At 49.2% G+C, this 24510-nt stretch overlaps 2 protein-coding genes across 11 annotated transcripts in view; one reads left to right on the forward strand and one right to left on the reverse strand.

Annotated features, from left to right (window-relative positions):
• UBE2R2 (ubiquitin conjugating enzyme E2 R2) overlaps positions 1–17458 on the forward strand; it is a 54871-nt gene extending 37413 nt beyond the window's left edge. The window contains exons 2-5 of the mRNA XM_068176761.1: positions 5623–5709; positions 9059–9156; positions 12583–12717; positions 14020–17458. Coding sequence (XP_068032862.1) covers positions 5623–5709; positions 9059–9156; positions 12583–12717; positions 14020–14239 — 540 coding nt within the window. The 3' untranslated portion in view covers positions 14240–17458. The remainder of the gene's footprint in view (positions 1–5622; positions 5710–9058; positions 9157–12582; positions 12718–14019) is intronic.
• Positions 17459–20800: 3342 nt separating this feature from the next.
• The window catches only part of UBAP2 (ubiquitin associated protein 2), a 124426-nt gene continuing 120716 nt past the window's right edge, over positions 20801–24510 (reverse strand). For 7 of the 10 annotated variants that reach the window (XM_068176754.1, XM_068176753.1, XM_068176758.1 and 4 more), the window contains 3 exons: positions 23546–23613; positions 22371–22562; positions 20801–20944 (listed from right to left, as the gene is read on the reverse strand). In XM_068176754.1, coding sequence (XP_068032855.1) covers positions 20849–20944; positions 22371–22562; positions 23546–23613 — 356 coding nt within the window. In that variant the 3' untranslated portion in view covers positions 20801–20848. Of the gene's footprint in view, positions 20945–22370; positions 22563–22667; positions 22698–23545; positions 23614–24510 lie in introns of all 10 variants that reach the window. The other 3 variants (XM_068176752.1, XM_068176748.1, XM_068176755.1) reach the window with 1 other exon arrangement.

The raw sequence follows: 24510 nt of genomic DNA on the forward strand, positions 1-24510 counted from the left end.
GGAAGGAAAGATTTTTCTTATTTCTCCAGTTGCGTTTTCTGTTCCTAGAGCTCAAGAGAATCCTTCATGTGACAAAACACTGCATTCCATAGTGATAGTTATTGTAGGCAGGTAGTTCTTCTCTAATAAACAACTGTGTTTGTCAAATAGGATTTAGAAATTTGGAACAGTTTTTCCAAATCCTGTGGATCCAGAATCTACAGCGTCTGCATGAGTCTGCTTCACATACAGGGACATACTGATGCCTCAGGCTCAGCTTTCTGGAGTGGTCTTGCTGAGACAAATCCCTTGGGATTAGACAATTTGAAAGCAGAGGGGATTTACTGGGAGGAATGAGACCTGCACTCCTTGAACATCTATATGGGTTATAAGCATGGCAGTTCCGGTAATCTACTGGCACGGTGCTTTTTGTTTTGGTCACCTGGAAGCTGTGGCTGCATAGAAGACAGATTTTGCTAAGACATCTTGTAGGTAGCTCAACCCTGAGTCTTGTTGTCTCTTGCAGTTTTAGTCTCAGTCCTTTTGCTGTTTTGTGTCTTAGACTTCACAAAACTGTGTATACGCACAGGAATGGGCTTTCTTGGGAAAACCCTGGTGTCTGGAGGAGTCTGCAGCTATATGATGCAAACACTTGAATTGGAGTGAATGTGCCCTGCCCTGGGTAAGATCTCTGCTCTGCTCACCGTGCAGCATGATGTAGACCCAGGCATGTCCTTGCTGCAGCAGAGTGTGGTGACAAGAGCCATTCTCTCACTGCTCTTGGAGCAATGACATTCATGCAACTGGCCTTAAACTATAGGATTGTTTAAGTGGATCATAAATCTCTTGGCTGTGAGTGTGCTGTGACAAATGACTGCGGGGTGAGGACTCAGTGCTGCTGTAACATGCCCACACAGTCATGAGTAGGCAACTACAGACAATAAGGCCATGTGAACTGGTGAATTTATTTCATAAAGGTGAATAGAAAACCTTCCTTTCTTGACTATCTGACACTCTGGCCTCATAAAATTTGGGTTGTAGAGCAAAGTTTTGTGCTGATAAGTAAAACTGTAGCCAGGTACTTAACAGTTCTGTAATCCATTTATTTGTTTGTCTGCTTCTGTATACTGTGGAAGAAAGCTTTCCAAAGTTTCTCTGGTTGAACAAGTGGCATGGTTAGGTACTTAAGTGGAGGAGAGTGACCTGGAATGCTGCTCTTACTATGTTGTCCTAGGGTGACTAGGTTTCCTCCTAAAATTGTCTCAAACCAGGATAAATATGAATCTTGCTTTTGGGATCTCTTCTTGCATTCTCCGTTGCAAAAGAACCTGGCTGTTGTTTGAAGGACCAGAAGATGCTTCTTTGGAGATCCCTTGCTGGGCTGGCAGTAGGACTTTTTGGTGGGTTGAGCAGTTCCAAAGAAAGGGTTTGTGCTCCACAGCACAGCAAGCAGTGTGCAAGACCACCTTCCAGAGAGAAGTATTTTGGACACTTGATCAGTCCATATTCAGACTGCTGTGAATGGCAGGACAGCACAGAGAAGTTAATTTCCAGGCTGCTCTGCAGCCTTCCCACAGCTGACTCAACTCAGAGTTGTGCCCCACAGATGGTCATTGACCACTGCAAGACGTTTGCTGTCACTGCCCATCAGCATTCCTCAAGGTGCACTGATTTATTAAACAGACACTGATGATGTTGAGACTTCAAAAATGCCTGTGGTGGCAAAACATGCAGTATTAGAAATATAGGTGGATGGACCAGCTTAACTTTCAAAGAAAGACAAAATAACTAGAGCAAGTTATGTAACAATTTTTCTTTCATCATGGGAAGAGTAATTTTAAATATTTGTACAGGTAAATATAAATCATGTCTATTCAGCTTAGTAAATGTTTTTTAGTCTACTTTTGAACTCAAAAAGAGAGCTGTGCTCTCTCAAGTTAAATATTTTCCAGTATATTTTACCCTGTTTAACAACAGCTGTTGAATAGTGCTTCTTGAATTAGGACATGGTAAATACATTTTGGCTTGTTTTCTGAGCATTACCAGCCCAAGTTTTTTGATTTTTCTTGTTCAGTTAGTGTTTTGCTCATAAGTAATTGCATAGAGTAACACTGTGGGGCCACGTGGCGTCTCTCTGTGTTTTCCCGGCCCCCGGGCAGCTCCAGCACCTAGAGCAACGCCGCCTCCCTCCGGGACCCGGGATCGCAATGTATTTCCAGGCTCGGCTCCGTGCCGCAGTCCAGGCGGGGGTGCCAGCTGCTTCTCGCCACTGCGAGCAAGAGACACCAATAAAGAGTGAAGGAACATCCGTATTTCCCCATACTTGGAAGGCTGAAAGTCTTTTATTGCTGTGGGGAGCTGTGCTGAGGCGCCATGACCCACTCCCAGCTGGCGCATGAGGAAACACGGCCTCGGGCACTCCGAAGCACGGGATTATATCGGGGAGAGAGCGAGGAGAGCAGGGGCCCTCCCGCCCAATGGCGGCAGGCGCCGTGGCGATGACGTGGACCATGGCACCCAACGGGGACAGGACCTGGGTAGGCCCCGGGCTCTGGGGCGGAAGGGGGATGGGAATTCGGAGTGAGGGGCACTGAAGCCTCGGGCAGGATGGGGAATGGTCACAGGAGTGGCTCTTAACAGCCAGGGACCTGGAGTGAACAGCCGCGAGGGGGGGAAAGGGGAACAGACACAGGGGGTGCGCAGGGGTACACAGAACACGGCTAGCTAACCGATCAGAACCCCTAACCTAAACCCCAAACCACGATGCAACATATCACTCTTTTTCAATATATAAAGAAGAACGGCGGCTTGGTCTTCTTCACTGCTCGTCTGGTTGCTGCTTCTTCACTCAGTTCCTGCTGCAGCAACGGCTGCCCTTTGCAGATGGAGAGGGTCAGCTGCGATGATGCTGGGCGTGGTTTTTCTCTGGGTGTTTGGGTGTAGGGGAACTGGGAAGACTTTATTACAAAACACTGACTGGGGACACAAACGGACTGGGGTAATAGGAAGGGTTTTTTCTGTGGCTTTGGGGGAAGAAATCTTTCTTTTTAGAGGGATGCAGCTTTTTCCCTCTTCTCGTTGCATTGCCTGCGGTTTGATGCCACCCCTTGATTGGTGGGGTCATCTGCTGCTCCCACAGGCACCTCGATGCTGTAACTCACCACCTGCACAACTTGATAAATCACAGTCCCCCTTGAGGTGCTGTGACCTGCCTTATTTCTGTCCTCACGCAAGGCAGATACGCGTTCCTTTTTCAGTTTTTTGGGAAAGTGGGGTGTCCCTCCCCCTTCCCTTCTCCCGCTGTCCCTTGGGGTGCCCTCCCCAAAAATGGACACTGGATTAAAAAAATGTCCGTTCTGATCACAGTGGAAGCATTGGCGTTTTGATGGAGGTTGCCTCAGAACAGCGTTCTTTGGAGGCACGGCATTCACAGCAACCACGTGGTTTCTGGGCTTTTCAGGGATCTCAAGCTGTGTGTCAGCATTCATGGATGTCGTTTCTGGGACGAACTTATCCCGGACCTCTGATCCCTCTACATGTCTCTCAATTATCCTTTTGACCTGATCCGTGGAATCTGCAAAATGCTCAGAAACCAGGTCCTGCCGCCCCTTCCCACTGCTTCCCTCCCTCCCGGCTCTCCGGGAACCATGGGAATCCAGAAACGGGTGCTCTTGCTCCCCCCTACCTCCTTTTCCCTCCCGCCCGGATTCCCGGGACCCATGGGAAGATGGGGACAGGGTTCCCTGCTCCTCCCTCTCCCCTCTTCCCTCCCGCCCGGATTCATGGGACCCATGGGAAGACTGGGATAGGGTTCGGGGAACAGGACAGGCGCTGCCTCCTTCCTGAGGCAGCGGGGTGGAGATGGCAGAGCTCTCCCTGGAGGGAGAGGGTAGGGTCGATGACTCATCTGGGAGAACGTGTAAAGGACTGGAGGGAATGCCCACACAAGGGGGAACAATGGGTGAGGGAGTGATCTGATCTCCCAAGGGTGCGGTGCCCATGCCCACAGGGAGGCAGGTGGGGGTTGGGTCAAAGGTGGGGATACAGGGAACAAAGGAGATAAAGGGATTATGGGAAGAAGGAGCCCTTCCATGTGGCCATCCTCCATCTTGGGAAAACAGAGGCTCCCCCACGTGGCTGCGGCCTCCTCAGGGGAACAAAGAAAAGGATTCAGGGGAGCAGAGAAGCGCGGGGTAGCGCCAGAACTAGGGTTTCTAACCAGGAAAAAGGGATTGGAAAAGGGGTTTGGGGTCAGTTCCTCAGCGGAGTAGCTAATTCCACTAAGGCGGGGGTACCGGGACAGCTCGGGGGGGCCAGGAGCATGGTCCACGTCTGTGGAGCTGCCCTGCGCCTTAGAGCGGTAGAGTACTCCCCACTGCCTACCGGGGATAGGGGAAAGAGGGATAGGAGAGGGGGATGGGGAAATGGGTTCGGGGGAAACAACAGTTTTGCCCGATGGCTCTTTCCGTTCCCTGCCTGCTTCTCGCACGGACCCCGCTTTTACAACCTCTTATATCAGCAAATGGAGGGTGGCAAAGCAAACTTTAATGGAGGGATCCCTACATTCAATTCCCTCCACCAATTTTTCTCCCACCCTCTCCCAGAACTCCTTTTTGCGAGCCTCCTCCGCAGTTACATGTGGAAAGGAAAAGCAAAGCCATCGTACAAACTGCTTAACAGAACCTTTAGAGTGGGGGCCCTTCACTGAGAGGATATCCTTAATTAGGGAATATAGTCCCTTCTGTTGGGTAGTTAGCACGGTCCCCATGCTAGTTCTACCCACCCAACCTCACCCTTGGTGCAGAAAAAACGGAAAAAAAGCAAAAAACGTGAAAGACTCCAGCGGCAGCCGCTCACGCTGCACGCTGCGCGTTCCGTACACTCGGAACCGTGGCAGAGCCCACCCACGTGAAGTATTAGTCGGGTACCCCCGTCACTAAATACTCACCAAACTGGAATATTCGCAAATAAAAGCTGCCACCAAGGTCCTCGGTCTTGGAAATTTCTCTTCTTTGGCTCTTCGTGGCCGTGAAGAATTTCACTTGCCCTTCCACGTGGGGAAAGCACCGTGTGCTTCCCTGTGGGTGGCGGAGAGTTCACTGACTTACTTTGGCACCGTGACCTGCTCCCAGCTGGCGCGTGAGGAAACATGGCCTCGGGCACTCCGAGGCACGGGATTATATCGGGGAGAGAGCGAGGAGAGCAGGGGCCCTCCCACCCAATGGGGCAGGCGCCGTGGCGATGACGTGGACCACGGCATCCAACGGGGACACGGCTGGGGCAGACCCCAGGCTCTGGGGGATGGGAATTCGGAGTGAGGGGCACTGAACCCTCCGGGCAGGACAGGGAGTGGTCACAGGAGTGGCTCTAACAGCCAGGGACCCAGAGTGAACAGCCGCGAGGGGGGAAAGGGGAACAGTCACAGGGGGTGCGCAGGGGTACACAGAACACGGCTAGCTAACCGATCAGAACCCCTAACCTAAACCCCAAACCGCGATGCAACAGGGCCACTTGGACACTGGTTTATAAAATGAGCAATTTAGTAGCCTTAATGAATTTTTCCCCCCAGTCTTTTCACTGTAGTTGTTGCTTGTCGGTCTTTTTTGTTCTGTTTCATAGTTAAAATATTCTGCTTTTTTTCAGGCTCACATTAAATTTCCTATTGACTATCCATATTCACCACCTACCTTCAGATTCCTGACCAAAATGTGGCACCCCAACATTTATGAGGTAAGGTGTTTTTTAAATAACTTTTCTGGGGTGTGTGAGAGCTTTCTGCTTCCTTAAATTCAGTACCTGTGTGAATTACTTTCAGAGGGTAGTCAAGGCTGTGGGCTGTCAGCAATTGGATCACGATAGAACTACACAGCAGGTCCAGAAGAGGAATGATTCTCTATAGAGGCAATTGGTTCAATATCACCCAGTTCCATAGAGCTGTATTTGAAGGCTGAAGGCCTGTTTTGGTTCAAAATTTGACTTTTAGTGGAGGCCAGCCAAATCCTAGCTGAACTTTTGGGTATTCTAGAAGAATGTCAACCTGCTAAGGAGCACTGCCTCTATAGTTTTGGGAGCTAAAGGATTTCAAAATGTTCCTTTTGGTGCAGGTCTCTCACCTTATCACAGGCTTTCTTACGAGGGGTTCTGCAGACTTCCTTTCAACCCACCTGAAAACTGGAATGTCTTTCTCTTCTATCCCTGAACAAATAGAGGCTTCAGTTGATGGCTTGGTCTTGGAAAGTTCTTTCTGATAAGTTCTTGCTGCCAAATGCCCAGCTTGGAATGGGTGTGCTTCAAATATCATGGTGAAATCTGCATTGATGACTTAGTAATAAATGGCTAGAAACCTTGCCAAACTTCAGTGCAGAACAGAATAGTAACCCACTTTAATTATTGACTGCTCCAGGGGATTGCCCTAAATCCGGGGACATCCTCAGATCAGTTATCTGACAGTTTTCTGATGTGGGTTTTGTACTTGGCACAGGATCTTTCCTGTAGCCAAGGATGGTGTTTCTCTTAAAGGCTCTATTTCAGTTACATGGAATTTTGATCTATAAATAAAGACAACTTTGAAATCTTCAGATAATTGCAGACCCATACTGTGGGTATTGATTCTGTATCTGGAAATCCTCATGCAGGAGGTGAGTGGCAAATGGTTCCCAAAATGAAATGTACCAAAAACAAGCCTTGGAAAGGACTTCTCCCAGTCCTTGTGAAAAAGATGAAAAATTGACTAGAAACAACTGAAGGCAGCAGGAGGAACTAACCCAAAACTTGATGGGTGTATTTTGGGTTTGCTCTTCAAATACACGAGCTATCAGCTTTGTGTTCATAGCAGTATTTCTTGTAGCTGAGGGAATCTGAAGCAGCTTGCAGGCTGTTTTGGAAACAACATTTAAGCAACGAAGATGAGGCACTGGGATAACTCCAAATGAAACTAAGACTATCACAGCAAAATGTTTGAGGTTTGAGGGTTTGTCAGGAGGAGGGGGACAAAAAACCCCTCTTAGTGCAAGGGAGATGAAAGAAAGTAGAAGTTTACAGAATCTGCTGGCAGGACCAGATGGAGAGGCTGGGGCTGACGTTCCAATTCTGAGCAGTGAGACTTCGGCAATGTGTGTTTTTCCCATCTCTGGTTTACTTGGGTCATCTAATTGAACTTTGATAAAACTCCACTCACTTGCTCTTTATTTTTATGGCATAACAATTCTCAGTTCTGATAGAAATGGAGGCTCTATCTCAATGGCAGATAAACACCCCATTCTCCTTGTTTATGTCTTTCAAAAATGCATGTAGGAAAGGCTTGGCCCCTGACTGTCCTGATCCGTAAGACTTTGTGCTGACCTCATCAGGTCCCATTATACCTTTACCCTTCCAGATTCTTAATGCAGTGCAGTTCCCAAACATGGAACATTGATTGTGGTAAGACAAAAATTACTCCCATCGTTGCTTCCCTCTATCTTCATTTTGCCAAATATGTGCTTGTCCACATGCTGCTGACCTGATTGCTTCGGGAACTTTTCCCAAGTGCTGATATACTTCCTCTGGGCCACTAGCATTGCATTCTTCCAGGAAAAGGTTAAAGTAAAAACTAATGGAAATCATTAGTGATAGCAGAGTAAACTGAGCATAATCTAATATTAGTGAAGTTAACTTCAGCTTGGAGTGATACTAAAAATATTTCAAGATTTCACAAGCCTGTTGGGCTTGTGGGTCCTAAAAGGCAAGCTGCCTTCTTAAAGCAAATTGTTCCAGCAATGTAAGAATGTGCTTTGGAATTCAGCAGATCCAGGTGCTGCCTTGCTGTGTTCTTGACTAAAACCTGCTTCAAAGTGACAAGGGCCTGCTAGATTAGCATATCTGGCATGAATAGTGCACCACTGAAATCTGGATATGGATCACAACCCCCCAGGTGGGCTGCTGCTATCTGTAGCTGTGATCACTGGCCTGGGCTCAAAGGCACAGATGCTGTTGCTGTGAGCAGCCCTGCTCTACGCTCTGAGCAGTGTTGGAAGGACGTGAGACCAGGTGTGTGGGAAGCTGCCAGCCTAGAGTCCTGAACAGAGCTGATCCTGTCATCAGCCTGTGCCCTGGACAGGGGTGACAAGCATGAGTGCTGCCCCACAGCTGGCTGTAAGGGAGAGCAAAGCCCATGGGGCCTGGAGAGGTAAATATCTGCTGGCTGGCCTCAGGCCTCATCTGCACCTTCACCTCATCTTGCAGTAAGACACTGGTACCATCTGAGTCCCTGGAGTCTGCCTCAGTGGAGGATATCAGCTGGGGTGGATACTACTCCAGCCCTCCTACAAAGCAGTTGTGTCAGAGTGCTGTTGCTGATGGAGAACTGGGTTGACAGCTTTCCTAAATAGGCATTATGGAGCTTTAAATCTATATTCAGGCCATAACACTGGTGAGTAGAACACATATTGAGGATTAGGTGACTATATGGCTTCCATATGGTGCCAGAATATTCTTCCTTTTGCATGCTGCAAGGGATTTTCGCTGAAGCCTTCAGAGAGCATCTCCTACTTTTTCATCCAGTATTTTGAATAGCTGTGTCCTAGGGGAGCTGTGTAAGCCTGCCCCACACCATCTGTTCAAGATCCTTGTGTCCTGGGAGATGTAATGTTTTCATACCTGAGCTAGTAGACAGTGAGTAAACCCTTCAATTCAAAAATTTCCTGTAGCTAGCTCAAGCTACCAGTGGGAACATAAATTTTCTTTAACCCTACTTGGGGTCTCCTGTGATTAAACCTTATGTCACTGTGACAGTAGTACTTGCTATCTGGAGACCAGTTTAGTTCTGTGTTACATTATTACAATTTTTGCTTACTTCAGTACATTCTTTAAACCTCATGATTTTATATTGGAGTTTTTTGCCAGTTTGCAGGCTAACCCTTGGGTATAAAGTAAATCCAGGAAGAATTCAGAACCATTTCCAGCCCTTGTTGGTTTTTGCTGGCACTTGGATGTTCATATCAACAAGGTTAAACTGATCAGAAGACAGCCAGAGTGATGGATTTGAGTCATCACGCCTCAGCCTCCAGACAAGCTATTCTCAGTGCTTTTTTCTGTCTTGCAGAATGGAGATGTATGTATTTCAATTCTTCACCCGCCTGTAGATGACCCACAAAGTGGAGAGCTGCCATCAGAGAGGTGGAACCCTACCCAAAATGTCAGGTAACTGTGAATATGTTGTGCAGTGGTGACCTCAAAATCCTACCATCTCTACAAGACTTAAGGCCTATGGTGGGAGAGGTTTGGGAGGGAATTTAAGGTTTTGTGGGGCTTAGGGCTTGAATCAAGTGGGAACCAGACTCACCAGTCTGTTTGAACAGTTCATACAACATACTGGTCTGCTGTGTTGTCATCCTGGGCTGACAGTGCAGAGCCTTCTGTCCTGTTCACTGGGTTTCATACTCCAAAGGCAAATTATCTCAAATTTTGAAGCCTATCTCAGTCACTGTTTTCTTCTTCAAAGTACCACTAGTGGAAAAGTATGTGTAATGGGTTCCAGGTGCCCACCAATCTGCTCTATTACTCCCATTCCCAGCAGGACAGGGGAGAGAAAAATAACGTGGAAAATAACTTCCACGTTTGAGATAAGGCAGTTTACTAAAGCAATAGCAAAAGCTTTTGCACATAAGCAAAGGGGGGGAAAAATTAATCTCTACTTACCATTGGTGAGCAACATTCAGCAACTTCCTGGGAAGCAGGACTTCAGCACCCATAGCAGTTGCTCCAGAAGGCAAACATTGTGATATAACAAATGTCCCTCATTCCTCCTCTCTCACTTAGCTTTCGTGTCTGAGCTGATGTTATATGGTATGGTATATCCCTTTGGTTAATTTGGACCAGCTGGCCTGGTTGTGTCCCATCTTAGGATCTTGCCACCTCTCAGCCCCTTGATGGGGGAGTGTTAGAGGCAGTGCTGATGCTGTGCCAGCACTGCTCAGCAGTAGCCAAAACACTTGTGTGTTATCATACCTTTCTAACTTTGAATGGAAAGCACTTAGGGCTGCTAAGGGAAAATGAGCTACAGCTCAGCAAATTAAATACAATCTCCACTCTTTATTCCATACCATTTGTCTCATGTTTAGATCCCACATAATTTATTTATCTTCCAACTGTTTCACTGTATTTCTTTCTTGTTACTGGAATCCCTTCTTACCCACATATACAACCCAAACTACATCCTTGAACCATCTCTATACCAAGCATACATCTTCATTAACCTGTCCTTTCACAGATGGATATTATTCTCCCGTTTCATGGCTTCCTCCACCCCTCCAGATCCATGACTTATGCTCTACTCCATCAGGACAGGTGATCAGGACATGAGAAGCAGCACACTTGATCGTTGGTCACCAGCCTTGATCATTGGCTCACATCATCATCACATTCTCCTTGCTCCTCACAAAATTCATTCTTTGTCAGGTCATGTCATTCCTGCTCCTTTACTTCCTGCAACATAAAATTCACACGGTTTGTTTTTCCCCCAAGGTTAAATCTCCTTGAGGTACACACTGGGTCTCCCCATCCTTCCCACGTTATCCGCCAAGTACACCCAGATCCTTGTGTAAAGAAAATCCCACTAATGTGCTTTCCTTTTCTCATGGGAGGAGAATCCACACTGCTTTCCCCAGCCACTTTCCTGTGTGTAGTGCAGGGACCTTATCTCCTCCCACAGTGTCTATGGGCTTTGTTTGGGCATGATCAGTGCAGTTAGCAGATCCCCTAGCACTGACCAGCCAAGTGACTTCTGCAGTGCTTCCATGCCCCATTACCTAAAGCTCTTAACAGTCTTCAGCATTTCTCAGTCTTTCCAGAGGCTTGTGGGTGGTAAGGGATGTGATATATTCACTCAATGTTTCTTTGCTAGGAGTTTATGAGATTATTTTGAAACTTAGTCCCATTGCCTGATTCAGTTCTCTCTGGGGTACCATGTCACCACAAAATGTGTCTCTTGAAACCTGAGATCGTGTTCCAAGCATGGTACATTTATAGCCAGTTGTTGCCTCTGCCATAGTGCGTATGTATCTCTTGTCTTGGCATGTTTGTGGCCCAATGTTAACTATTTTCCAGGCCTCACGATACTGGAAACCCAGCCACCGCCTGCTATTCCAGGGATATTTCACTTGTGTGGCTCGCTTGATGGCAGCACATCTTTCACATTCATGGATAAACTGTGTAATGGCCTCTATGGTCAGGTCCACCTCTCAATCGTGAGCCCATCTGTGTGTTGCACCCCTTCCTAGACGTTCTGACGTGGCCTGGGGCTAGAAGTAGTTCTCTCTTTTGCTCCTAGCCTTAGTCTACCTGAGCCATTCCAATCTTTGCATCATTTCAATCCAATGAGACAGTTTCTTCCAGAGCTGCTGCTCTCTTTTCATACAGAATTATATAATTTAGAAAATTAATTGTATAAGGCTCTCTTGATAGCTGTGCTGAACAGTCTGTTCAGATACAAGTGTTTATTTTCAAAACCTTTAAAGATACTCAGTATCCAAATGACCAAGCATTTCCTGGAATTGTACCCAGATATATGATCTGGTAGATGAGCTCTGAACATGCCCCTGAATCAGTGCAAACAGAGCTGCGGCTCCCAGTCTCCTTTAATTAAGGTCTGCAAAGTGGCTGTTAGGTAATGCTGTGTTTCAAGAGCTATTCCCTGCCCCTTGTTTGTCCCTTCCACTTGAAAGGGAAGCTGTTGCTGGCAGGACCACTGGAATGAGTGATGCTGTCGTGGTGGCAGCTACAGACGGTGGCTGGGTATGGGTGTTCATGCTGGTTGAGGCACGGTGTGAGCAGCAAAGGCTGTATCTCTCAAGTGCAGGGTTCTAAGAACTGCAGGAGAAAGCTTCGGGCAGGAGGATGGTGTTTGCAGCTGGTAAATGCCAGCAGAGCAGGGCACCTGGCTGGAAATCCCAGAAGACTGTCTGTCTGTCTGCCTGCCTGCCAGGGGTTACATGACTGGCTCATGTTGGCTCTGCTGAGTACCAGCAGCTGAATTCCACTGGGCCCTGACCCCTTGCCTGGGCATTGAAAAGCATCTACACTGTCTTCCCCTTGCTGTGCTTGAGAGCTGCTGCTGCAGCCTGAGCAAGGCATGAGCTGAGGAGAAGAGTCCTGCTCCAGCCTCAGCCTCCCAGCCACCTGGCAGGGCAGGGGAAACGTAGTGCAGCCTTTTCTGCTGGCCTTGGGTCATAGTGGTCCTCCTCCCTGTGCAGGTCAGGCAAACAGCCTGGCTTCCTGCTGGAGCCTGCAAGCCACCAGGAACCAGCCCACAGAGCAGATTTGCAGCCCCACCACATCTGTGGATAGTGCAGACAAGCTGAATTCTGGCCTGACTGTAGCTTTCTGTGCTGCCTTGTCCCAAACACAGACACAATGGTCTGTAGTCACATGAGGTTTGTGTTGTATCACCTTCCCTACACCAATGTCCAGGGCCTGAGGTTCATAAATACCTGTTCTCACTTAAAAACACTCCTCAGCTTAAGACTTGGCTTCAAACAAGTTCATGATGCAACACCTAAAGAAGTTGTGGATATCCAGAATCCATGAATGCGTTAGCTCTGACTCTGCTGTCGTGATTACCTCTTTCAGGACTATCTTACTGAGTGTAATCTCTTTGCTTAATGAGCCCAACACATTCTCCCCAGCCAATGTGGATGCATCAGTCATGTTCAGGAAATGGAGGGACAGTAAAGGAAAAGACAAGGAGTACGCCGAAATCATACGGTAAGCTTTGCCAGTTGTGATGCTGGGCTACCAGCGTTCTGCTTTGAATCCTGTCAAACAGGCTGCTTCCAGAATTTGCTGAAACCAGCATCTCGCAGCAGAATGTTATTTGGAAATTAATTTCAGTGTCTTATTCAAAGTCCATGCTTCAAGTCCCTCTAAAATTTTCATTACAGAGAAGCAGTGCAAGCTTCTGGGGCATGAAGACTGGGTTGATTTGTCTTTAAATTGTTCTTTTTTCAGACTAATCTGTCATGATGCTCTGCAAAACCTATTGGCTAATAGTAAATCCCAGTCAAAGTTCCTGCTTGTCTTTAAGCCCTGCATTGCTTGGGATGTGATGCATACTGACTGCATCCTACTAATTTCTGTGCTTAATGCATGCATGAATCATAATCTTGTCCCTCCAATTCAAAGGAGCATCAGCAGGGTTTGTCAAGGGCTTGCAGAGTTGATTTGGATTAGCTGGAACCACTGCTCAGTCCTGCCCTTGGAGAAGTCCATGGTTCATCAGGAGCTGCAGGGGGATGAAGTGAGTGTGGGCCAGGGCTGCTGTGGAGGGACAGCCCGACCTGGAGCAGGACTGCTGGCATGAGGCCACACCTGCAGTGTCTCTGCCAGCTGGGCAGGCAGGATGTGACCCTGGGTGGGGCCAGGGGGGCTCTGTGCAGAGAATCCTTCAGCTCCCTCGGCTCCAGCAGAGCTGGGTGCACTCCACACAGGGAATGGCAGAACAGTGGGCCCTGGGTGGGTGAGAGGACAGGCTGCCATCTGCTCCTCCCTGCTGGGATGCAGCAGTCAGGCCTGGCTCAGGGTGATGGAAAACACTTGACTTCTGTGAGCCCCAGGCTGTGTCCTGGGGCGCTGCCATGTGCCCCAGCTGCTCTGACCCTCCAGTGGGAGCTGAGAGCTGCCAAAGGCTTGTGGGAATTGCAGTTTTGAGCATGCTGTGGGAGAGCTGTCAGCGGCAGAGTCCATAAATCATCCTAGGAAATCCCTGACCATCCCTACGGTAGCGAATGGAATTTGCTTTGGCCTCTGGCAGGTCTCTAGTGCAGAGCCTGTGGGATAACTGATTTCATGTGTTGCCGAGAGCGTGTGTGCTGCAAACTCCCTTGGTGTGCTCCCAAGCCTGGGGCTGCAGGAATGAAATCTGTTTCCAGTGCTGTTTGTGGTGCGTCCTGCAAACCTCAGCTCCCTTCCCCAGCTGCCAGGAGGGCTGGGCAGGGCCTGGAGAGGAGGGCGGGGAGCTGAGCCACTGGCACACAGCCTTGCTCACATCCCTCCTGTGTTTCCCCACAGGAAACAGGTTTTGGCTACCAAAGCTGAGGCAGAGAAGGATGGCGTGAAGGTCCCCACTACACTGGCAGAGTACTGCATCAAAACTAAAGTGCCTTCCAATGACAACAGTTCAGATTTGCTTTACGACGACTTGTACGATGACGACATTGATGATGAAGACGAGGAGGAGGAGGATGCCGACTGTTACGATGATGATGATTCTGGCAACGAGGAGTCGTGACCTGCTCCCTCTATGCCCCTGTACTGCCCTGCCGACTCAGGCCAGAAGGGAGCAGCGGTAACCTAGCAGCAGTCCAGCAAAAAAGTGGGGGGGGGGGGTGTCAAAAAAACAAAACAAAACAAAAAACCCAACACAAAACTTTGTCTCCTGCTGTCTCCTGTTGTATGGATCTGTTCGCTCCTTTTTTATGGACCTCTTAGAGACCCTCCACAGAATGTCTGAATTCTTGCATTCTTAACCCTTTCATCACTGTATTACAATTTCTTTTTAAAAAAGAAACTCCCCTTTTCACTTCTCTAAGAAATGCTCACAGCAAAACAGGTTTGCTCGTGTTTAGAGTCTTGAATTAAATACAGTCTTGCATTGAGATGTTTAATGTATTTAAAGATGGAACAAATCCATTGGAAGCCGGATTTTTGGGAGCTCAAAGTGCTGCATTTACTGGGAAGAAAAAAAAAATCCCCATGAAGCAAATTGCCAAGGTTTAGCTGCTCCATTTACAATAATGGTGTGTGTACATTCGTTTAGCCTTGTGGTGGTGGCTTTTCCTTTATAAGGTGTGGGGCAGAGAGTGTAAAGCTACTGTGTGTTGAGCTTGATGGGATGTCACTGAAAGGTACAGTATTCCTTTTCAGCCTGCTGAGTTAGGAAATAGCTGGCCCCTGGAGCCCCAGAGGGCACAATCAGCTTTGTCTCTGGAAAAGGCTTGTGATATGAACATAAAATAAACACTTAACACTTCACATCTGTACAACTGAGCCCTGGGTTGCTATTTTTTTTTTTCCAGACTAGGATAGAGTTTAAAAAGTTCAGTTTACCTGTTCTGCTGGGATCTGCTGCCAGGTGCCCCTCTCTGGAGGGAGGAGAGCAGATGTGCATCCTGCTGCCCAGAAGGCCACCATTTATGCCGGACTTATTTTTGGCAGTGGGATAGATCAGCAGCCTCCTGCCCCGTGCTGGCTGGCAGCCCTTGCTCCCTGCAGCCCAGCCCTGTGCATCTGGAGCTGCCTTCTGTCGCTTGTGTAGGTCACCTGTGGGCAGGTGCGGCTCTGTACGGCCGAGCTTAAAAACTGCTGACATGCACTTGCTTAGACATAGGTTTGTCTACACAGAAAAGGTAGTTAACTATATGGGAAATAAAAAGGCTTATGATTTCAAAAAAGACAATCCAAGTGATGCAGTGTGAGATCCTAGCTCCCTGATGATGTCTGGAATTCTGCCCACCTTTCATAGGCATTGACTTCCATTCCAATTCTCTGCCTAAACATGGAAGCTGAGGTTATGGATTGAGGTTTCAACTACACACAGAAGAGCTCCTAAAAGAGGGGAATTCTGTTTGTTCTCCTCCAGCACTTGCATTTTTATGGAAGCAAATTCTTTACTGTGGATTTTCAGCAGAGTGGTAAGAGGTAGCAAAGGCTAGATTTTTTTTTTTTTAATAAATATTTTGTATGCATTTCCCAGAAGAATTCAAAGAGCCCGCGGGGCCGGCGGAGTTCGGAGCTCGCTTTGGCGCCCGTGGGGTGTCCGGGCTGTCTGTGCTGCGGGTAGAGGTGGGCAGTACTGGGCTCTCCCCTGCCCAGCTCCCTGGGGCACAGCAGTGTGTGCAGCCCCACAGCAGAGCAGGCCAGCAGCAGGTTTTTGACAGGCTCTTCAGCAGTGTGCTTCAGCTGATGCCCCGAGCCCAGCCTCCTGCATGTTATTGGGAGCCCTTGGCAGAGCTTAGGGCACTCCGTTGTGGGCAGGGGGATCCTGCATGTTCCTGTCTCAGACCCCTCTCCTTCAGGCCCTCGGCTCTCCCCCCGTTGCAGCGTGCTCGTGTTTGGCTGTGGCGCGGTGCCCCGAGTTCCCCTTTCGCATGATCCCTGGATCGGCAGCCGGGCCTGGCAGCCCCGGGAGCAGATCGGAGGTGCTGGCCTTGCTTGGGGGATACCCCCGGTCCCCGCAGGTACAGGGGCATCACCCTTGCCCAGAGCCTGTGCCTCCCCTCCGTGTGTCTCAGGGTTTTCCATGGTACATCCCCAGCTGCGGGGGTCCCTCGGGGTTGCATCGGTGGGAGCAGGCTTTGTTCTGGATCCGCTCCATGGCTGCATCCCGGGGCAAGACTGGGCAAAAGCTCCGAGTGCGCTGCCCAGACGGAGAGGAGAGGAAAGCCCTCGGGGCTCCGCATGAAGTGAGCGAGGCAGATCTGTCTCCAAAGTGTTATTTGGCTGGGGTTTGCAGGGACAGTCCCTGCCCTGGTGGTGCATTCCTTGTGCCCAGCACTCCCTCAGCTGCCCGCCCTCCTGCTTGCTTGTTACCTGGGAAGGCAGCTGCACCCTCCTGAGGTGTCAGCCTTCTCCCGGCAAGGACTGACTCAGCCCCAGGTGCTTTTTGGAGCCTGCAGCGGGGCTCCCCTGCATTTAGGGACAGTGTGGGGCACCCCCAACTTCACACCAGCCCTGCGAGGTCAGCGCCAGGGTTGGCACATGGGCCCCTGATGCTCCCGGCTGCAGGACTGGACTCGCAGCCACTCCAGGGCAGGGCCGCCAACCTCCAACTTTCAGACGGCTGTAGGGGGTGAAGGAGCAGAGTGTGGCAACACTGGCTTTGCTGATGACTTGGTTGGAAATGAGGATACTGCATCTTTCAGGATTTCCCTTGTACTTTTGACCGTCTTCACTGTATACTCTCCAGTGACTTGTATTTCCAAGCTTGGTGTTGTAAGATGCATTATTATGACTCTTCTGTTACCCTTTTTTAATGGCAAAAAAAGCAACCTCTTTTGAGAGCTCCGACAATAACCAGATGAATTTCTCTTCCCCACTGTCCTGTGCAGTGTCATTGCTTGTTGACTTGCTGGTTTCCTTTTTTTGAAATACAACTGAAGTATTAGGGGATTTTTTTGAAACTATTTAAGAGATTGCAGAAAAATGTTTACCTGCTCTGTGTATTCTGGGTTTTTCTTAACCCCTTTTCTCCTGTTTCAGTCAATATTAGCGTTTACATTTGCAGCTACATGTCCCTTCAAATGCAGTTTTCAACCATTCTGAAACCAGCAGGGTACACTAGATTTCTTAGTAGTTTTCTTAGCTGAACTCCCAGATCTTTTCCTTTTTTCTTCAGTATAATTTACCAGAAAGAATTAACTGATGCATTTTTGTGTTGTCTTCTCCTTCAGTAGTTATATTTTGTCTTTTCTGCACATCTGTCTACTAATAAAAATGTGAAATGAAAATACCTCCGTGCTGTTACTTCCATGTTTGAGCTGGTTGTATTGCATGGGTTACTCAAAGCTTTGAATAACAGCTGTTAATGAGTTAATTGCTGCTCTGGGATCAGTGGACGTATTTATACACCAATATCTATAAGTTTATTGCAAAATAATGCTGCAGTTTGACAGCTCCCTGCACCTAAGACTAAAGAACAAACTGATTTAGAGGACTTTGGCAAAAGGCCAGACCTTTGCTGTTATATTTAGTTTTCCTAAGTAGGAAGGGGGAGACCAGTGAGAAGGTGGTTTGTGGATTCATGTGACTGGAGCAGGGATGCAGGACTCAGGCCAGAGCTAATGGTGGCCGGTGCCCTGGCAGGGCAGGAGCGCGACGCTCCTGAAAGGGTTGGACAGGGTGGAGGAGCAGTTTGACCGCTGGGTCAGGGAACAGCTTTGGCAGAGAAATTGAGGTCATGGCTGCCAGCCCTCCCGGGTGCCAGCCCTGCTGGTCCCGTGCTGTTCCCTGCAGGCTCGGGAGGGGAGCAGGGTGTTTGCAGTGCCCCAGCTGCTGCAGTCGAGCTAAATCTAGCAGGACAAGTGTTAGGGAGTTGCACTGGCTGCACTTGGTATCGATGGCAGCACAGCAGCTGCTGAGTCAAATGTAGCTGGAGCCCAAGTGCTTCTGCTGCACAGCTGAGTCGGAGGAGGGGTGATGGCATTTTGGAGCTGCCTTCCCAAAGCAGTCTCCAATCTATGGAAAGGGATCAGGAAGGATGGTGCTGTCTGGGATCTGGCCTGCTTGTATCTCCTGCCTGACCCTACAGCATGGGCTGCCCAGAGCTGCCAGCAGCTGCTTCCCCCAGCAGCAGTGTGGGACCAAAGGCAGGACGAGGGCTCCCTCCAGCCCACCCTGCCCTGGGTAAGTCTCGGGGGCAGCAAAGGGCGGGGGGGGTTTCCTCTTCTTTCCTTGGTGGCCAAGTGCAGCTGGGCAACCTTGCCTCTGCCATCAGTGGAACAGGGCTTAGAGAGTGAAATTGCTGCAGGCAAATCCCGCCGAAGTGTGAATGTAAGGGAAGGGAAGAACATTTTGTTGAGTCTCACAAAGAAAGGAGAGGAGCCTGCCTGTGGCTGAAGGCAACGCTCTGCCTGCAGGCAGGACCCCAGGGCAGCTGGGAAGGTGTGGGACCTGAGGCTCAGGAGCTGCTGGGGCTGGCACCATCTCTCCCGTTGCCTTCCCCAGCTCCAGCTGCTTCTGGATTGTGACACGCACGCAAGAACCAAGCTAGACCTGCAGGGCAGCACTGGGTGTCTATAAACAAGACCTCAAGAGAGTGAAGGCAGCGCTCGGGAAGTCTGTGTTTTGAAACGGGTAAATGAGGTGCTCCTGCTGTGTGGGCTCAGCTGCTGGTGCAGTCTTGTACAAACTGATGGGCCCCAGCCTGCAAACATTTTTGCCCTCCTTGACATTCAGGCCCCAAAGCTATTGGCAGTGGGACAGCAGCTGAAAAGGGCTTGGAGCAGCTGTTGGAGTTCAACCAGTGTCAAAACCTAAGCCAGGGCAGAGGAATGCCACTGTAGTTCTTGTGCTGCTCAGAGGCTGAGAGAGGCCTAGGTGACAACTGGGTTTCACAGGGGCCAAAAGATGGTAACAGAGAAAGAAAAATGGTTCTAAGGGTAGAAACAGACAGAGTGTTTCTGATTCTTTTTGATACTGAAAGAATAAAAGCCCCATACCTGTTGTGTGCTTTACATTTACCCACCTCCTCTGCTGCACGGGGACAGGATGATCAGAAGGGTAAGTTCCCTCAGGAGCTCTCACACCCCTGTCCTTCTTCCCAGTGGAGCCCATGGACCTTGTGAGCAAAGTGAGAGGGCAGAGCTACAGCTGTGCTCTGTCCTTACCAATCCCAGCTGCTCAAAGGGACTCAGAGCACCACCCCAGGAGACACCAAAGGCAGAACAGGCTGCTCATGGCAGCAGCGAGGGTGCAGCCCCGGGTCCCATCCCTGCTGTGGGTGCCCGAGAGCTCTCAGCACACAGGTGAGCTCACTGCTGTCAGACCCACCTGCTGCTCTTACCCTCCCAGCTTGGCTGCTGTTGCAGGAGCAGGTAGAAAGGGACAGGCTGTAAAAGTAAAACTGCTCCTGGAGCCTTTGAAAATGCAGACAAACACCAGTGGTATGATAAGATCTTTATTAGGTGAAAGGGCTATAAAGAAATGAAACTTCTAGAACATTCACTGCACTGGTGCAGGACAAGAAGAACCAGGAGTTGCCTCCAAGGTCTTTGTTTTAAAAAAAGTGGGGAGGGACAGATAAACTTTCCATCCCGTAGCTCTGGCTTTCCTGGGAAGTTTGCTCAGGGCAAAAAGAGGTACAAGACACAGCTTATACTTTTATTTAAGAAACTGCTACATAGTTTTTGCCTCTAATGATGCAAAGGAGGTTCCAGGACACACCGAGCCATCCAAAGTCTCTTGCTAGAGAAAAACACGACCAACAAAAAACCTCCGCACAAACAAAAACCAAAACCCTGTCCTTTTTATCTTTATTATTAAAAAATTGAAAAAAGAAAAGTTGAGACTGCAGGTCAAGGCCGCAGTGATGAAACTGCCCACATGAGCTTGTCTTCCACAGCAAGAGGGCAGGAGGGAGGGAGGGAGGAAATGAAAGAAAGAGGAAGGCCCACAGAACTTTCTTCTTTCTTTCTTTTATTTTCCCCCTCTAAAACAACAGCTATACTGGGGGTTGGGGGGTATAATCAAACCAACAGGACACATCTTGATTTAGGTTTTTGGAAGGGCAGGTCTCCTTATTTGTCTGAATTTAGAACTGCATTAAATAAATGGACTCCAGCTCCAAAAAAAAAGGGCTCAGTTTGTCTTTGTCTGACAGAGTTACAAAACCCATAGAACTTAAAATACAAAACAAAGAACGATGCCCTTGTGCAGATGGAAAATGAATAATTAGTTTTCCTACAAAGAAAACAAAACAGCCTGCAAGATGCAGAAAACCACATTTAGGCTCTATTACATTTACAAATACATACATAAATATATTACATATAAAAGCAACTCAAAGAGGAAGCAGGCGAGTCACACAGAGGATGGCTGGCTGGCTGCAGTTCTCCCCGCACAGACATTTGGCTGAGCAGTTATTTAACCTAATAATTCCAAGAATGGGCTTTTATTTTCTTTTTTCTCTTCTCTCTTTTTCTTTTCTTTCCTTCTTTCTTTTCTTTTCTTTCTTTTCTTTTCTTTTCTTTTCTTTTCTTTTCTTTTCTTTTCTTTTCTTTTCTTTTCTTTTCTTTTCTTTTCTTTTCTTTTCTTTTCTTTTCTTTTCTCTTCTCTTCTCTTCTCTTCTCTTCTCTTTCTTCCTCCTCTCATTTCATTCTCTCCCCCCTCCCCAGTTTCAGGTTTAGTTTGTCCAGTATGGAGAAGTGCCATAGGCGGTTTTGGTAGCCTGAGACTTTTGCTGCATGGTGCTGGGTTGGTTGCGTTGGCCAGATCCACCCTAGAAAAGGGAAACAAAGGAGACAGGAGCATCAGCTGCCACACCACCAGCATTCCCAGGAAGACGAGCGCACCCCAAATCACCAGGAACAGCCCTGACACGCAGCAGCACAGCAATGCTCCCCCCTGAACAGATCTGTTTCTGCCCTGCACCATCCCACTGCCTCCCAAGCACAACAGGCTCAAGCACAAGAGAAGTGAGGAGCAGGGCCAGGCACAGCAAAGGATCTTTCCCAAGGTGAGCCAGACAAGGATGTCACACATTTGGAGCGCAAAATCATGTCCTATTACTGGACTGTAAAGCTGAACACTGTTTTGTTCAGGGAATATTTAGTGCTAGGAAAGTAAACGTGTGCAGGTGAAACCAAATCGGAGCTGACATGCAAACTGCAGGGGGATGCTTGATTTTTCCCCAGAATCACAGCACAAGTGCTCACATCCCGCCCTCCTGACAGGGCACAGCAGCACCTGCCTCGGCTTCACACCCCACACACCATCCCTCCCCAGCCCACAGTAGGATGGGCTCTTCACACAATCACGGCTTGGCTGAGGCTGGCAGGGATCTCTTGAGGTATCTTGTCCAACCCCTTTGCTTAATCAGCTAAGAGCTGCTACCTTAAGAGCCAGCTGCCCAGCATCATTCCCAGACAACTTCAAGGATGGAGACTCCACCAGCTTCCTGGGCAGTGCTTGGTCACCATCCCAGCAAAAACATTTTCTCTGATATTCAGAGGGAACCTCTTGAGTTCCAGTTTGTGCCCACTGCTCCTGTTCCTGTCACTGGATACCACTGGAAAGAACCTGGCTCTGTCTTCTTTACATCTTCCCTTTCTGTACATTGATGAGATCCTCTCTCAGTGTCTCCAGGCTAAACTGTCCCAGCTCCCCCAGCCTTTCCTCACAGGAAACAGGATCCAGCCCCTTCATCAGTCCTTCACTGGACACTCTCCAACACATCCATGTCTCTCCCACAGTGGGGAGCCAAGCACCAGACACGCTGCTGCAGCTGTGGCCCCACCAGGGCTGAGCAGGGGGCAGGGATCAGTTGCCCTCACCTGCTGGCAATGCTGAGCCTGGTGCAGCTCAGGATCTCACTGTTCCTTCTTGCTGGAAGGGCACATTGCTGGATCATGGTCAGTTTGTGCTCACCAGGCCCCCCAGTGCCTTTTCTGCTGAGCTGCTTTCCAGCAGGTGGTTCCTGACTTACACTGGTGCACAGGCCTGTTTTCTCTCCAGGGACAGAAGTGGCATTTCCCCTTGCTGAACTTCAGCTTCCCTCCCCAAGCTGGTCAACAGCCACTGCTGCCAAGGCCCCTTCCCAGTGAGCAAAGCAAACAGCAGAAGGAAACAAACATCCCAAAACCCTGCTGGGAAGCAGGAGCAATGTGCTCCTGGGGATGCTGCAGAGGCAGAAGGGGCTGACTCACCTGCCCATCCTGCTGAAGGTGGTGATGCAGCATCTGGGAATGAGGCTGCTGATGTGCAGGGAGGATATGGAGAAACGGGGCTGGAGCATAACCCGGGGCAGCACCAGGGTTCAGGGGCCCAGTGGATCCAAGAGCAGAAGGCAAGCTGAAGGGAGGTGGAGTGCCAGCATGGAATCCCTGCTTGTCAAACGTCTGCACAGGGGGCAATGGGCACAGTGTCAGACACTGGTGTGAGTAGATCCAGCCAGACCAGAACAAGACTGGCCCAAACACACATCACCTGAACCTTTCACCTACCCCACGAGGAAGCCAAGTCACACTGAATACCTGCAAGCACACCAGAGGATGAGTTTCAGCTCCTGTTCTCGCCCATATTTCTGCACTAATGGCTCTTGAAATTTTTATTTTCACAGACATTGTGGGGTTTTATTTTCCTGACCTCTTTCCATTCAGAGGGACATGGGATTTGCAGCAGCTGCCTAGTCAGTCCTTCCCCCAGTGAGTGGGCCCAGCCTAGAATTACTCAACCTATCCAGGGCAGCCCAACATAAACACAGGAAGTTGCAGCAATATTTTCCTCCTGCTGGCCAAAGCTTGACCCCTAAGCATGGAGGTGACAGCTGGCTTCCTACCTGTAAGCATGGATCGCAGCCAGACACCTATTTCCCCCACTGAGGGTGCAGGGAGGAGCAAACAGGAGCTGGACATAAGCCCACTGCACAGAACAGCTTGTCAAAGCACTTTCTTCTTTGTCTGGGAAACTGCATGCTGAGCAATGGCCACGGGTGAGCTTGGGACAGGGACCCTTGGGTGTTAGAGGCAGGCACTACTGCCTGTCCCTCTGATGGAAAGAAAACAGCCTCTCAACTCACCTGCTTTGAGGGCTATTTGGACTAAAAATGCTAACACCCATAACTTCATTTGCACCCAGGACACTGCTGGCATGGTGTAGCGTGGGCAGTGTGCAGCACAGGGAGCACTGAGCCTCTGCCAGCAGCTGCTGTCAGGAGCTGACACCGCAGAAACAGTGAGACAGAGGATGAGACTTCACTCCAGCAGCAAACAGAGCCAGCGTTACAGATGCCGTGGCCTGCTGACCCTGAGACTGGCCAGCCTGGGAGTAGGAGTCATCATCAGCCTTGGGCCCTGAGGGAGGAGGGTCCAACACTCCTCACCTGAGTCTTGTTATAGACTGAGCCACTGATATCAGGCACACCCGTGTTACTTGAGGTCACAGAAACACCTGGAAAACAGAAACACCACCAAAGGTGAGAATGTCACCCCACCAGCCAGCACAATCCCAAGCTTTGCTCCCAGCACCTCTGGCAGCCTCAGGGGATGTATTGCCCTGCTGGTTCTCCATTTCCAGACCCACAGCACCCCACATGGGAACAGAAGAAAGGGCTCAGCTTCTTGTTCCCACTGTTGAAGCCCACTGGGATAAATCACCCAGGTCCACACCCAGCCATTAACACTCAGATTCCAACGCACTTCACCAGGCAGCAGTTGGCTGCACTGACCACTCACTGAAGCCCACAAAAAGCCAGCATTCCCCTAGGATTAGAGATGCATTTGGCTCTATTGCAGCATTCAAGAGCTTTCCAGTAGTGCCCTGAGTGATGAGACTCAGCATCTCCCACACATCTGAGCCCCATCCTTTCACATCCTACAGAGGAGTGAAGTCTGCAGTGCTCCTCTGCCCGGACAGAATCAGCATCACTGGCTCAGAGACACTTATTCAGAGTTTTATAGAGAATGGCTCTGATAATTCCACGTGGATCAGAATAAAGCCAATGGTTGCTTTGTTCAGTGAATCAGAGATCTGGGCTCAAGGGTACTGCTCCAAGCTTTTGTAAACCTCCTTGGACACTGCTGAATTGCTTGGACACTTCCTGGGTTGCTTCTCCACTGAAAAGAGTGTGACCATCTGGTGTTTCAAAAGCACAGCAAATACTTGGTACTTGCTTTGGAATGAAGATGAACCATATAATGCTAAGCAGCCCAGTATATGCTTCTCAGATCTAACCAGCATGTGCCAAATAAAGCTTTTGTATGAGCTGGATAAATTCTTCAGCTTTTACAGTCACAAAGGAAACATCTCCAGGCATGACACAACGTTATGAGTGCGTACAGGCAGCAG

The sequence above is a fragment of the Anomalospiza imberbis genome, chromosome Z (genome assembly GCF_031753505.1).
Source record: "Anomalospiza imberbis isolate Cuckoo-Finch-1a 21T00152 chromosome Z, ASM3175350v1, whole genome shotgun sequence".
Taxonomy (NCBI): domain Eukaryota; kingdom Metazoa; phylum Chordata; class Aves; order Passeriformes; family Viduidae; genus Anomalospiza; species Anomalospiza imberbis.